Source organism: Haliotis rubra, unplaced genomic scaffold, assembly GCF_003918875.1.
Source record: "Haliotis rubra isolate DU_JTF1 unplaced genomic scaffold, ASM391887v1 Scf230, whole genome shotgun sequence".
Lineage (NCBI taxonomy): Eukaryota > Metazoa > Mollusca > Gastropoda > Lepetellida > Haliotidae > Haliotis > Haliotis rubra.
In genome coordinates, this window is record NW_025766337.1 from 681,051 (window position 1) to 696,016 (window position 14,966).

General features: G+C 37.9%; 1 protein-coding gene across 1 annotated transcript in view; it reads right to left on the reverse strand.

Annotated features, from left to right (window-relative positions):
* Window positions 1–3,487: 3,487 nt before the first annotated feature.
* The window catches only part of LOC124278077, a 39,604-nt gene continuing 28,125 nt past the window's right edge, over window positions 3,488–14,966 (reverse strand). Inside the window, exons 10-12 of the mRNA XM_046713828.1 lie at window positions 10,920–11,126; window positions 3,899–4,289; window positions 3,488–3,582 (exon numbers count right to left, since the gene is read on the reverse strand). Of these exons, the coding sequence (XP_046569784.1) occupies window positions 3,488–3,582; window positions 3,899–4,289; window positions 10,920–11,126 (693 nt within the window). The remainder of the gene's footprint in view (window positions 3,583–3,898; window positions 4,290–10,919; window positions 11,127–14,966) is intronic.

A 14,966-nucleotide genomic window follows, 5' to 3' on the forward strand; every position in this document is an offset into this window, starting at 1 on the left:
CGGGCGTGTATCTCAGTAATTTCATCTTGAAACTTGCTAAATCTGGGGCTTTTCGTCACAAACTGACGTGTGTCTTAATTATATGTCTGAAAATTGATCAAATTTGAGGCTTTTCGTCACAAACAGGCGTGTGTCTCAGTACTCTCATCATGAAAATTGATACAGTTGGTTTTTCGGCACAAACATTAATTGACACGGAAAAGATCAACATTTAAAGAACTACATGAATGTCTCACCTAGTGTGTAGAATATTAATCGTCTTTTCACCAAATAGGAAATATTTAGGAATTTTATCAATTCCTTTCAAGTAATTTAGATTTAAATGATGATAATGAATTGGTACATGTTATTGCGGGGGAGAGGTTATTCCATAAATAAGCACAATCATAGATGACTTACGGAGAACTGTGGTTCGAAACTTTGGAATAGCCAAACAAAACTTGGTACGCAAATTATATTGAAAAATAGTTTCAGTAGATTGTGGAAGTAAGTCTATAAGATAATCAAGAGCTTGCATGTTAAAATTTTTGTAAAATGTACAAAGTTTCTTATGTGTACGTCTAATTTTTAAAGGTAACCAACCAGTTTCACTGTACAAACTAGCTCTTGAAGCGAATTTTCAAGGTAACCGTGTGATTTATGTCCGACAAAACCCCCTTTCTATAATCGGGGCTGTAAGATTGTGACTGTATCATAAGGCTGCGTTTATGAAGCTCTGTCAAATACTGAAAACATCGGGTGTCAGAGACAATGACATTTGTGGCAGGTAACTGATTTAGCGGGGTCACATCCGATGTCTGTTTAGGTCGGGCACAACAGACAGTCCATAACCGGACGCAGCTGCGGAGACGCGGATTTTAGAATATGTCACCCTCCATCTTTCTGTTTCGTCTTTATTCCTAAATGAGGTGTATGAAATGAGCCACGTGGTCGGTTGATTCGTTCATCTCGACGTTTTATTCGAGCATCCGGGTATTAACCACGATTTTGACTTTCCAGAGTCATCGTGATTAATGTGCGACGTTATATATGTTCTTGTTCCCAGAAGCCTGACACATCCGACGCAGTATTCTCCACCGACTGCCTCGCAATACGTAAATCTAGTTACGGCAAACTTAACATGAATAATAACATGTCACCGAGGGAACGCATTACAAATATCTCAATTCGGATTTATCATGACCATTTCTACAGAGGCACCTCGCTAATCCGGTACCTCCGCAATCAGGACGACTACTGACTCGATTTTCTGGCCATTTACAAGGCACTACTCGCCAGGTGCACGGTGGCTTAAGTTGTAGATATGTATAGTAAATATGATAGATGTATTCAAAGTAAAACATAATAAACCTATTAATGGTAAATATGGATATTATAAACAGCTCAGACAGTAGATGTAGAAAAAGGTTGAGAGTAAAAGAATGTTTTGATAGTTAGAAAGTAACATATTAATGGTGAAATAGTACAACGATTAATATAAGACAAAAACATTATTAATGGTATATGTTCTAGATGTACAAAGAGTAAAGACAGTAGGTGTAACAATGGAAGAGAGTAGAAGGATGTATTAATAATAATATTAGAATATGCATCGATGACAAGTAGATACAGGAATGGCAGATGTGTTAATAAGAAAGATAGGCGAACGGTTTCCGTAAGATCAGTAGTGATTGAGTGAGTGAGTGTGGTTTTAGCAATATTCCAGCAATATCACGGCGGAGGACGCCAGAAATGGGCTTCACACATTGTACCCATGTGGGGAATCGAACCTGGGTCTTCAGCGTGACGAGCGGACGCTTTAACCACTAGGCTACCCCACCGTCCCCCTAAGGACTACATAGGCGTATTGATGTACGATACATGTAATATTCGTATTCACCGTAGATGTACATATGTATGCATGGTAAATGTGCTTTAATGGCCTTGTTTCGTGTTCTAGCCACGACATTTTAGGGTAAACGTCACTACACTACACGTGGGGGTGCGAGTGCAAGCCATACTTTGTCAAATAAAGCAGATGTAGCTGGTGGATGTGTTAACATTAAAGATAGAATCTGTATTGACAGTACGGTAGACTTTACAATAGTTAAGATGGTAGATGCGTTGATAGTGGCTGTTTTTATCTTTATATTGCTATATGGAAATTAAATAGACAATAACAAATAGATATTGACTGGATCTAATAGGGTTCAATATCTGGCGCGTGTCCTTGACATTGTCAAGTCGTACTGAAAGTGATGATATCCGTACAGGCATGAATTAAAACGAATGTCAGGTGTTCTCGAGCCCAACGTGGTGTCATAATGTTCCGTGATTGATTGTATGTCCGGGTACTGTGACATTCACCTTCTACATAGGATAAACTGCGTCCTGTGTTATATATACTCATGCCAATATTGGTTGTCACCCCTTCAAAAAATTTTATTGGAGAGATTGGGAACAACCATTATTGGCATGAGTATATGTTGTATGCACATGCACATGGGCTTGTGTTGAGGGGCTATATATGTTGTAGCACATGTTGTGTTGAGGGGGTATATATGTTGTAGCACATGTTGTGTTGAGGGGGTACATTATGTCTTGTTACACGTTGTGTTGAGGGGGTATATCTGTTGTAGCACATGTTGTGTTGAGGGGGTATATATGTTGTAGCACATGTTGTGTTGAGGGGGTACATTATGTCTTGTTACACGTTGTGTTGAGGGAGTATATTGTGCTTTATTACAAGTTGTATCTTACACAATCTAATATCTTACACCCAAACTTTGCTCAGTTAACAAACACTGAATAAGCTACATTTCTCTTACAAACAGAAAATATTGTTAATCCACTGTAGTTAGCTGCATGTATCGGCGTAAGCTATCATCACAATAACTTTTTTTCCCCCAAGTTCTTTCACATGTGTGATACTCATCTATGTTTTAATCTTATATTTTATACATTTTATGCACATATTGTCTAGTGTGTCTCATTGGCCATCCGGCTTGGTGTTTGTATTGTTCTATGTTCTTTTACAATTGCCATTTTTGACATGACCTTTGTACATTCACGTGACACATATATAAACTATTTTGTCTGTCTGTCTGTCTGTCTCGATCAGCTATAATGTGTTTTGTTACCACAAAAATTACAACAATCTTCACACATGGGACCTTCAACCCAATCATATTTCATAAATTAATTATTCCATACTACAGTGGAAACCTGATACGTAAAATTTCAAGGGACTCGCCAAAATTGTTTACTAATCAGGTATTTTACTTATCCCAACTTATCAAAACCTGGAAATGACAACCATATGCAGGTACATGTATACAGCAGAATAACAGACAACATTTGTAAGTAATTTGACATGTTCTATTCGATAAAATTTCACTGAGTTAAGTAATACATTTATAATACATTTATAATACAAAGTAATACAAATCAAACACTAATGAAACAAAATCAAACAAAATCAAACAAAATATTTCAGTCACAGACTAGCTTACAACTCCACAAAAGCTGTCATGAGGGATTGTCTCTTGGCAAAACATATTTTCATCTTCTTCTCTGCAACATAGTTGGCCATCATGTTGCAGCCTGACATGACAGTATCTCCATCGTCTTGTGAAATAACGTACCGCCTGACGATTTCTAGGACTGCTGTTGTGGTATTTCATTCCCCACGTGAGTCAGTGAGTGAGTGAGTTACGTTTTACGCCGCACTCAGCAATATTCCAACTATATGGCAGGGGTCTGTAAATAATTGAGTCTTGACCAGACAATCCAGTGATCAACAGCATGAGTCAATCTGTGCAACTGGGAAACGATGACATGTGTCAACCAAGTCAGCGAGCCTGACAACCCGATCCCGTTAGTCGCCTCTTACGACAAGCATGGGTTACTGAAGATGTACAGGTAATGTACAGGTAATGTCCAGGTAATGTGCAGGTAATGTACAGGTAATGTCCAGGTAATGTACAGGTAATGTACAGGTAATCCAATGTTCTATTTGTGGTACAACTACTGGTATAGTTTACAATGGAATCATGGTGTGTAAATAAATCAATGATATTAATGACCACAATAGCCATCAGCAGAACTTTTTGGGTGTGACCTAGAATTTCAGATAAATAGGAATTCATGAACATGTCGCACGGGTCCACGTCCGCCTTGACACGTGCAGCCATGAAGGCCCGGATGTTGTCTCCGTACACACGGCGAATGTGGGGTATGATTCCTGGAATATTGTCGTAACGCTTGGGCCAGTGGGGGCGGATATCCTCCTTCTCGAACGCTGCCATGAACTGAGGGGAGAGAAAGGAGGATTAGCGGGAAGTGTGAGGGGGATTGTGTACGAGGTGAGTCAGTGTGAAGTCAGCGGTCGTGTTTGTAGAGGCGGCTACGCGCCGTGTCAATACAACCTGACGGCGGCCTACCTGGGTTGCATGTGAAACGTATTGGTGAGTGAGTGAGTTAAAATTTTACGTCACATCAGCAATGAAACGTATGGTATGGATATATGTGAGACGTATGATATTCATATACGTTATTCAACATGTCAGGCGTACGATATTGATATATGTGAGACGTGTGGTATTCAAATATGGTATTCCTATATACGAGACTTGTGATATTCATATGTGTCAAACATGGTATTTCTATATGCGAGACTTGTGGTATTCCTATATGTCAAACATGGTATTCCTATATACGAGACTTGTGATATTCATATGTGTCAAAACATGGTATTTCTATATGCGAGACTTGTGGTATTCCTATATGTCAAACATGGTATTCCTATAGGCGAGACTTGTGATATTCATATGTGTCAAACATGGTATTCCTATATGCGAGACTTGTGGTATTCCTATATGTCAAACATGGTATTCCTATAGGCGAGACTTGTGATATTCATATGTGTAAAACATGGTATTCCTATATGCGAGACTTGTGATATTTCTATATGTCAAACATGGTATTCCTATAGGCGAGACTTGTGATATTCATATGTGTCAAACATGGTATTCCTATATGCGAGACTTGTGGTATTCCTATATGTCAAACATGGTATTCCTATATACGAGACTTGTGATATTCATATGTGTCAAAACATGGTATTTCTATATGCGAGACTTGTGGTATTCCTATATGTCAAACATGGTATTCCTATAGGCGAGACTTGTGATATTCATATGTGTAAAACATGGTATTCCTATAGGCGAAACTTGTGGTATTCCTATATGTCAAACATGGTATTCCTATATGCGAGACTTGTGATATTCATATGTGTCAAAACATGGTATTTCTATATGCGAGACTTGTGGTATTCCTATATGTCAAACATGGTATTCCTATATGCGAGACTTGTGATATTCATATGTGTCAAACATGGTATTCCTATATGCGAGACTTGTGGTATTCCTATATGTCAAACATGGTATTCCTATAGGCGAAACTTGTGGTATTCCTATATGTCAAACATGGTATTCCTATATGCGAGACTTGTGATATTCATATGTGTCAAAACATGGTATTTCTATATGCGAGACTTGTGGTATTCCTATATGTCAAACATGGTATTCCTATATGCGAGACTTGTGATATTCATATGTGTAAAACATGGTATTCCTATAGGCAAAACTTGTGATATTTCTATATGTCAAACATGGTATTCCTATAGGCGAGACTTGTGGTATTCCTATATGTCAAACATGGTATTCCTATAGGCGAAACTTGTGATATTCCTATATGTCAAACATGGTATTCCTATAGGCGAAACTTGTGATATTCCAATATGTCAAACATGGTATTCCTATGGGTGAGACTTGTGATATTCCTATATTTCAAACATGGTATTCCTATATGCGAGACTTGTGGTATTCATATGTGTCAAACATGGTAATTATGTTAATTCCTGACATCAAATTTGTAATAAATGTCAATATATTCTTCAGGTCGGAAGCTTAAAGTTCGAGTTTTTCAATATCTTAACAATGTGTTATATTCAAAAATGTTGACTGTAAATTATGTCTAAATCTTCAAAGACAATACAATGTTTTAATCATGAAAGAATAATTATCTGGTTATCCGCCCCAGCCCTAATACGTACGATAGGAAGTGTGAGGTAGTCATATGTATTATATTAATGAGTGTGACATATGTAGTTATACGAAATGCATATATAGTATCCTTTTCAAGCAAAACACATATTTCGCCGTCATTAATATGAAAATCAGTATTTTCACCATCGAAAACCGGTATTTTTATGGTGACGGAACTAGTTTCGTCCGGAGAGTTGTCTCCCTTGGTTCGTCTGCTGCCAACCTGTCCCGTGCTCCACCATGCGAGCAGGTCGAGAAGAGATGTCAAAGGTCGGGTAGCTAGGTACTCATGTAGCACGTATGTCATCGATAAATAGCGGCGTGGGGCGCTTTCTTTCATTTTTATGCAGACATTATGCTGTCTGTTCTTGTTTGATTTTCGTTCAATAAACATCCCAGGAAGCGGACTATTGATCTTTGCTGTGATTGATGCCGTGTTGTCTACATCGGTTAATGCGCCTTTCAACAAATGCGCGTAATACAAAACAGCCTTAAATACTTCGGATTTCTTTATCTTTCCTAAGCGGTATATCAATGATAGATATTTGAAATTTTGAACCACAATTCTGAGTGTTATATGTGTAATTTTTGTTAACTATTAACGAGGAACTATTTTTTGCACACGCTGTTGATAACGGTAGTAACTGGGGATACGACTTGGACAGCTGGTGAGGACTAGTTGAAAAGGGAGGCATTGTGGCATCACAAATTTATGTAATAAATAGAACACTTAATTGTTTTTATCAAATACGACGTATATTTTATGTCGTGAATGCAGAAAACAATATTTTACTCGTTTTGTCGCAACTCGTGAAAACATGGCTGTCAGACGTTACGACATGAGACAAACATCGTAATTGACGCAAAGCATGAACTACAAAAAGTCAGTCGTAGGACAATGTTATGTGTGGGACGTATATTAAACATGAAAGATAAACGTAAAGTATTGATATATGTGAGACTAGCCTTGCTCCAAGGCTGTACGGAATGCTAAACCCATGGATGTGAAGTAATTCCATCCTTTTAAAGAGACATGTCCAGATAAGCGGTCAGCCAGTGTCTTTTTTTTTTTAATATATTGATTTATTATATTTGAAAATATATCATTTGAACTATTAACCATTGCCCTAGAGACTTGTGCCATCTAATGCGTGACGTATGGTGTTCGTTATATCCAAAGTCAACTGCCCTGACCAGTGTTGACCTCGCCGAACCGTTCGTATCGTGTTAGGTCAGTTTGTGCCGCTACAACTGGTCACCGGAGATTGGCCCAGTGGTGGAAGGTTCGTTCACTTAACAAACCCTGGTTTGACTCCCCCAGTAAGCTAGATGCTAGATGCATGGTGTATACCGTTTCGTGACGACTTAAAACAACGCCATGGCCCTATAGGTTCAACTAACATGCATTGTGTTTGTACAGTGAAACTGCCCATAGCACGGAACCCAGTAGTCCGGAACCCCTGCATACCGACCTATCACGGGTCAGATACCGATATCCCTGTATGCGATCGGCACAGTGGACGAAATGTACTGCAGGCGGATGGAGATGGAACCACTAGGCTTTGCCTTGATATTGTAAACAAAATCCTATATGGTATATGTCTGGATGAATTGTGTTATATGTCTGGATGAATTGTGTTATATGTCTGGATGGATTGTGTTATATGTCTGGATGAATTGTGTTATATGTCTGGATGAATTGTGTTATATGTCTGGATGAATTGTGTTATATGTCTGGATGAATTGTGTTATATGTCTGGATGAATTGTGTTATATGTCTGGATGAATTGTGTTATATGTCTGGATGAATTGTGTTATATGTCTGGATGGATTGTGTTATATGTCTGGATGGATTGTGTTATATGTCTGGATGGATTGTGTTATATGTCTGGATGGATTGTGTTATATGTCTGGATGGATTGTGTTATATGTCTGGATGGATTGTGTTATATGTCTGGATGAATTGATGATTGTATATGTCTGGATGGATTGTGTTATATGTCTGGATGAATTGTGTTATATGTCTGGATGGATTGTGTTATTTGTCTGGATGGATTGTGTTATTTGTCTGGATGGATTGTGTTATTTGTCTGGATGGATTGTGTTATATGTCTGGATGGATTGTGTTATGGATGGATTGTGTTATATGTCTGGATGGGATGTCTTGGATTGTGTTATTTGTCTGGATGGATTGTGTTATATATCTCCTTGATTGTGTTATATGTCTGGATGGATTGTGTTATATGTCTGGATGGATTGTGTTATTTGTCTGGATGGATTGTGTTATATGTCTGCATGGATTGTGTTATATGTCTGGATGGATTGTGTTATATGTCTGGATGGATTGTGTTATATGTCTGGATGGATTTGTGTTATATATGTCTGGATGGATGTGTTATATGTGGATATATGTCTGGATGGATTGTGTTATTTGTCTGGATGGATTGTGTTATATGTCTGGATGGATTGTGTTATATGTCTGGATGGATTGTGTTATATGGATTGTGTTATATGTCTGGATGGATTGTGTTATATGTCTGGATGGATTGTGTTTGGATGGATTGTGTTATTTGTCTGGATGGATTGTGTTATATGTCTGGATGGATTGTGTATATATGGATTGTGTTATATGGATGGATTGTGTTATATGTCTGGATGTTGTGATGGATTTGTTATATGTCTGGATGGATTGTGTTATATGTCTGGATGGATTGTGTTATTTGTCTGGATGGATTGTGTTATTTGTCTGGATGGATTTGTCTGGATGGATTGTGTTATATGTCTGGATGGATTGTGTTATATGTCTGGATGGATTGTGTTATATGGATTGTGTTATATGTCTGGATGGATTGTGTTATATGTCTGGATGGATTGTGTTATATGTCTGGATGGATTGTGTTATATGTCTGGATGGATTGTGTTATATATTGTGTTATATGTCTGGATGGATTGTGTTATATGTCTGGATGGATTGTGTTATATGTCTGGATGGATTGTGTTATATGGATTGTGTTATATGTCTGGATGGATTGTGTTATTTGTCTGGATGGATTGTGTTATATGTCTGGATGGATTGTGTTATATGTCTGGATGGTTTGTGTTATATGTCTGGATGGTTTGTGTTATATGTCTGGATGGATTGTGTTATATGTCTGGATGGATTGTGTTATATGTCTGGATGGATTGTGTTATATGGATTGTGTTATATGTCTGGATGGATTGTGTTTTATGGATTGTGTTATATGTCTGGATGGATTGTGTTATATGTCTGGATGGATTGTGTTATATGTCTGGATGGTTTGTGTTATTTGTCTGGATGGATTGTGTTATATGTCTGGATGAATTGTGTTATATGTCAGGATGGATTGTGTTATTTGTCTGGATGGATTGTGTTATATGTCTGGATGGATTGTGTTATTTGTCCTGATGGATTGTGTTATATGTCTGGATGGATTGTGTTATATGTCTGGATGGATTGTGTTATATGTCTGGATGGATTGTGTTATATGTTTGGATGGATTGTGTTATATGTCTGGATGGATTGTGTTATTTGTCTGGATGGATTGTGTTATATGTCTGGATGGATTGTGTTATATGTTTGGATGGATTGTGTTATATGTCTGGATGGATTGTGTTATTTGTCTGGATGGATTGTGTTATTTGTCTGGATGAATTGTGTTATTTGTCAGTATCAGAAGTGAGCCTACTTCGTACCAATGCTTTGTTAATCCGGACTTTTGTTAATCCAAATACAATACAGTCCGGATTAGCAGGGTTTTATTGTAATCTGAAGATAAGACAATTGTATAGGTAGCAACGTTCGTATTGCTTGTAACGAAGTTACCGGAAATGTCGTTGCGAACAATGAGAAAGTCGATATCCACAAACATGTCATGACGTGATCAGTTCTACCAACACAGGGGCGGTGGGGTAGCTGAGTGGTTAAAGCGTCCGCTCGTCACGTCAAAGACCCGGGTTCGATTCCCCACATGGGTACAATGTGTGAAGTCCCACAGGGGACACAGCGGTTTTACAGAACATTATTGTCAGAAGTTACCACAAACAAATGACATTGCCAAAAATGGTAGCAAATTATTGTAAACAACGAAGCCTTATCTGACCACTGGAGAAATTATAACAACATGCCATTTAGATGCACAAGTGACAGTTAACTACAATGGTTCCAATATAGAATATTACATCACATCTTACCGACAAATATAAAGCTATTTAAGTTAAATAATAATAATATATAAATAATTCAAAATGCAGGTTCTGCCAAGACGAAATTGAGACACTTGATCACATTATCTGGTCTTTCAGTAAAGTTAACCATATCTGGCTAAATCGTAAAGCTCTTATCAATATCAAGTATTGCTTGGTTTCCCAGACAAAAACAATAACCTTCTCAATCTAATCATTATTATCTTTACAAACCTAATTTTTGATAGCAGATTAAAAAACAGTGTGCCACCTTTTGATGTTTTCCAGTATGAAATTAGACATTATTATATGATAACAAAGTGCTCTTCTTTAATGGAGTGTAATATCAGCGCCTTATATAAGTTTTGGGCTTCATATCATGAACTCTTCACATAATTTGTAAATCATATGCTTGTTGGATTGTAACCTGAATGTCCTTTGTTGAGTTTTCTGAATATTTTGTAAAATATATTTAAAAACAATAAAATTATTTTAAAAAAACAAACAAACAATGTGTGAAGCCCATTTCTTGAATATTGCTAAAAGCGGCGTAAAACTTAACCCACTCACTCACTCACTCACTCTTCCACCTTATGAATGCTTATTACTCTGTTGTTATTTCAGCATTACCTTAATGGTGATGTCGTAGAAGCCGGGTTGCCATGGAGGCGCTAGGAAGTCGATTACGAAGGACCTGCCGGTGTCTCCGGCGACGTTGAAGGCGGTGTTTGCGGGGCAGAGGAGACAGTCGGCGTTGAGGACGAATCGGGGAAGGAGGGCGTTGACAGGGGTGGTGCCGTTGAGCCGAATCTGCCGTTCTGACTCCTCAATGATGAACTTGTAACAGAGAAAGTGACAAATGTATATATATTTGATAAATTGTTCCTTATTTCACTTGGCTGGCTGTTTGTCTTCATATCTGACGAGGTGGATTGTTGCTTATGACATTGACCACTGGTTTAAAGTAGATTATTTACAGTGGGACATTAAACAATTTTTTTGTGTGTGTACAATCTGGTCTCTTGCTATCCGACTATACCTATTGTTGGTCGACCAAGTAATACGAGACTCAGTATATTGGTTTGACAAATAATCTCCGGATAAGCGAGGTTACTCTTTGCCACATGTTAACACTATAAACAAGGGCAAAAGTAAATACCTTGCCGTCCGGATAAACGGGGTTAGAGTTCGTTTCCTCTAGACCCAGTACATGGTAAACTAGTGTTACCATTATACATTGCCGTCCTGATAAAAAGGGTTACTCTTTATTTAATCTCTACGATGTATGGTAAAGTGGGGTGACCATTTATACAATACTGTCCTGATAAAAAGGGTTACACTTTATTTATTCTCTACGATGTATGGTAAAGTGGGGTGACCATTTATACAATACTGTCCTGATAAAAAGGGTTACCCTTTATTTAATCTCTACGATGCATGGTAAAATGGGGTGACCATTTATACAATACTGTCCTGATAAAAAGGGTTACACTTTATTTAATCTCTACGATGCATGGTAAAATGGGGTGACCATTTATACAATACTGTCCTGATAAAAAGGGTTACACTTTATTTAATCTCTACGATGCATGGTAAAGTGGGGTGACCATTTATACAATACTGTCCTGATAAAAAGGGTTACACTTTATTCATTCTCTACGACGCATGGAAAAGTGGGGTGACCATTTATACAATACTGTCCTGATAAAAAGGGTTACACTTTATTTAATCTCTACGATGTATGGTAAGGTAGGGTGACCATTCATACAATACTGTCCTGATAAAAAGGGTTACACTTTATTTAATCTCTACGACGAATGGAAAAGTGGGGTGACCATTTATACAATACTGTCCTGATAAAAAGGGTTACACTTTATTTATTCTCTACGACGCATGGAAAAGTGGGTTGACCATTTATACAATACTGTCCTGATAAAAAGGGTTACACTTTATTTAATCTCTACGATGTATGGTAAAGTGTGGCGACCATTTATACAATACTGTCCAGATAAGAAGGGTTACTCTTTATTTAATCTGTACGATGTATGGTAAAGTGGGGTGACCATTTATACAATACTGTCCTGATAAAAAGGGTTACACTTTATTGATTCTCTACGATGTATGGTTAAGTGGGGTGACCATTTATACAATACTGTCCTGATAAAAAGGGTTACACTTTATTGATTCTCTACGATGCATGGTTAAGTGGGGTGACCATTTATACAATACTGTCCTGATAAAAAGGGTTACACTTTATTTAATCTCGACGATGCATGGTAAAGTGGGGTGACCATTTATACAATACTGTCCTGATAAAAAGGGTTACACTTTATTTAATCTCTACAATGTATGGTTCAGTGGGGTGACCATTTAAACAATACTGTCCTGATAAAAAGGGTTACACTTTATTTAATCTCTACGATGCATGGTAAAGTGGGGTGACCATTTATACAATACTGTCCTGATTAAAAGGGTTACAGTTTATTTAATCTCTGCGATGTATGGTAAGGTGGGGTTGACACGAGTACAGTAATCTGTTTCTTACACACCATAAATCGTATCATTTTATGGTCGAACAGATTCAAATTTCATGTTTTCTAATCGTAGGTGCGCAATAATACACACCACAACGTTTATGAATGAGTGACGTCACTTGGCTTCCTAATCACTACTCATCCCCATGGTGACCCTCCACAAAAAGGTTTCTGCCACCTCTTCGCATCATCAAGGCAATGGTGATAATGATCACTGGATAAGATCACTGAAAATTAATTAAACCCTCTAAAACGATGATGTTACCATGCAAATGTGGATGATTTTAATTCTTGCAAGCGTAAAATATTTGAGCGTGTGACGTCATCGTTATCGCTTGGTGGTTGTCGTCATCATCGGAAGATTGTTTTGGATATCTCTGCACATTGGGGATCTGTACTTGTGTACCAGTTTACGCTCAATGTTCTACCATCGACCGGAGCCAAAGGTTTTGAGTGTGTGTAATTAGGTGCACCTAGTGTGCTTGAATGTGACATTGCTGAGGTTACGTTCACTGTTCACTACTCTTCTTCGCCACATCCTTCTCGTTTTCCCGAGCCAGAAACTGCCACTTGGAATGTGATGGAGTTTACGGAGTTTTCAGTATGAAATGTGAGTTGATTACATCCTGTAAGTTATCAAGACATAAACTTTTCATTATCATGCGTCAGAGGAATATCTTAAGCAATGACTTATGTGTAGATCAACCGTTCCTGTACATGTTCGATTGAACAGAAAGGACTTGTGCCGGCATTTGCACTCATGAAGCCTTGCAAAACGTTCCATGTTGTACATTGTTTCAACGAGTGTGTTTTGGTTCAGATTGTCATGAGTGAATTTGATAACATTAGAATCACATAGTATCTCGGAGATGGTAGTGGGTCTCCATCATGTGTATCAGTGAAAAATGTCATCTTCATCAATGCATCAAAGAAACAACAAGGCAAATTGATCTCTCGACAGGCACTGACGTTATCGTGTCAGGTATTTTTGCAAGACGACACATGACACTTGTCGCATCTCTCCTGTAAAAGTACCAGTGTTGTACATTTTGAATATTCGAAGGGAATCAAGGGCTTTATGTCTAACGGTGATTTTCACATAATTGTTTACACAGGTATCACAGATTGTTGGAGCCATTTTGAATTCATGACTAGAAATCAGAGTTTTAATAAAAGGAATTAGAAAAAAAATAGATTTGTGTTATATTTATTCTACTTGTGACTCATTGTATAAATACCTGTTTATGTTGCAATCGCAAAAATAACAGGTAGGTGTAAAGGGGTATTTTTTGCACGAGTAACAGGTTTCTGTTCGATTGAAGCACGAGTAACTTATCAATGAATTTGAATCAGAAATAGTCCGTCATACCCTGACACTAGGTCATCACCATGGAGTAGCCAATCACGGGATTAGAAATCGATCTCACACATATGTGTGATACCAGTTTTCTCACATGGGTTTCTCACCCACGGGTGTGTAAGAAACTTCATTACGTCATGATTGACAACTTTTTTATCTCACTCGAATCAAGAGGTTCCACTTTGCAGCATACTTGGAAGTTAAACGAGCTTCTCCATTTCACCCGGCAGTCCGGAATGATAAAGGTCTAGATCATACAGCATATACTTAATAGATAAAAAGAGATGATTACACACGCGGGTGTACAGGCAGATTTTACGAAATTCTTTAATTTACCCCAGCAAGAACGAGGCTAGTACGAGAATTCTAACGCGCAAGCGCTTCGTAAATCAGTAGGACACACATGCGAGTGTAATCATATATACTCCAATATTGAAGGCTATGGAGGGACGCTAAAAGCTATGAAATCTATTTTATGTTAATGTGTGTAGGTTTTTGTTTTATTTCTGTATTAGTTATTTCTATCGTTCCGTTCTTCCGTGATCTGAATTTATTCTGCTATATACCCAAGTTTCTTCCGTATATTTTATCACCATATGAACTTAACCGGATTTGATATATCCAGCTTGATGCGGATGATGGACCACTCAAGAAACATTTAGTTAAACGGTTTCAGGTTCACCTGAATATTTAGATCTAAAAGTGATCGTTTTAAAATGACCCCATAAAGCTGGATATACGCCCCCTGTGCCATGTGTCCACTCAGACGCCATGTTGCTATTT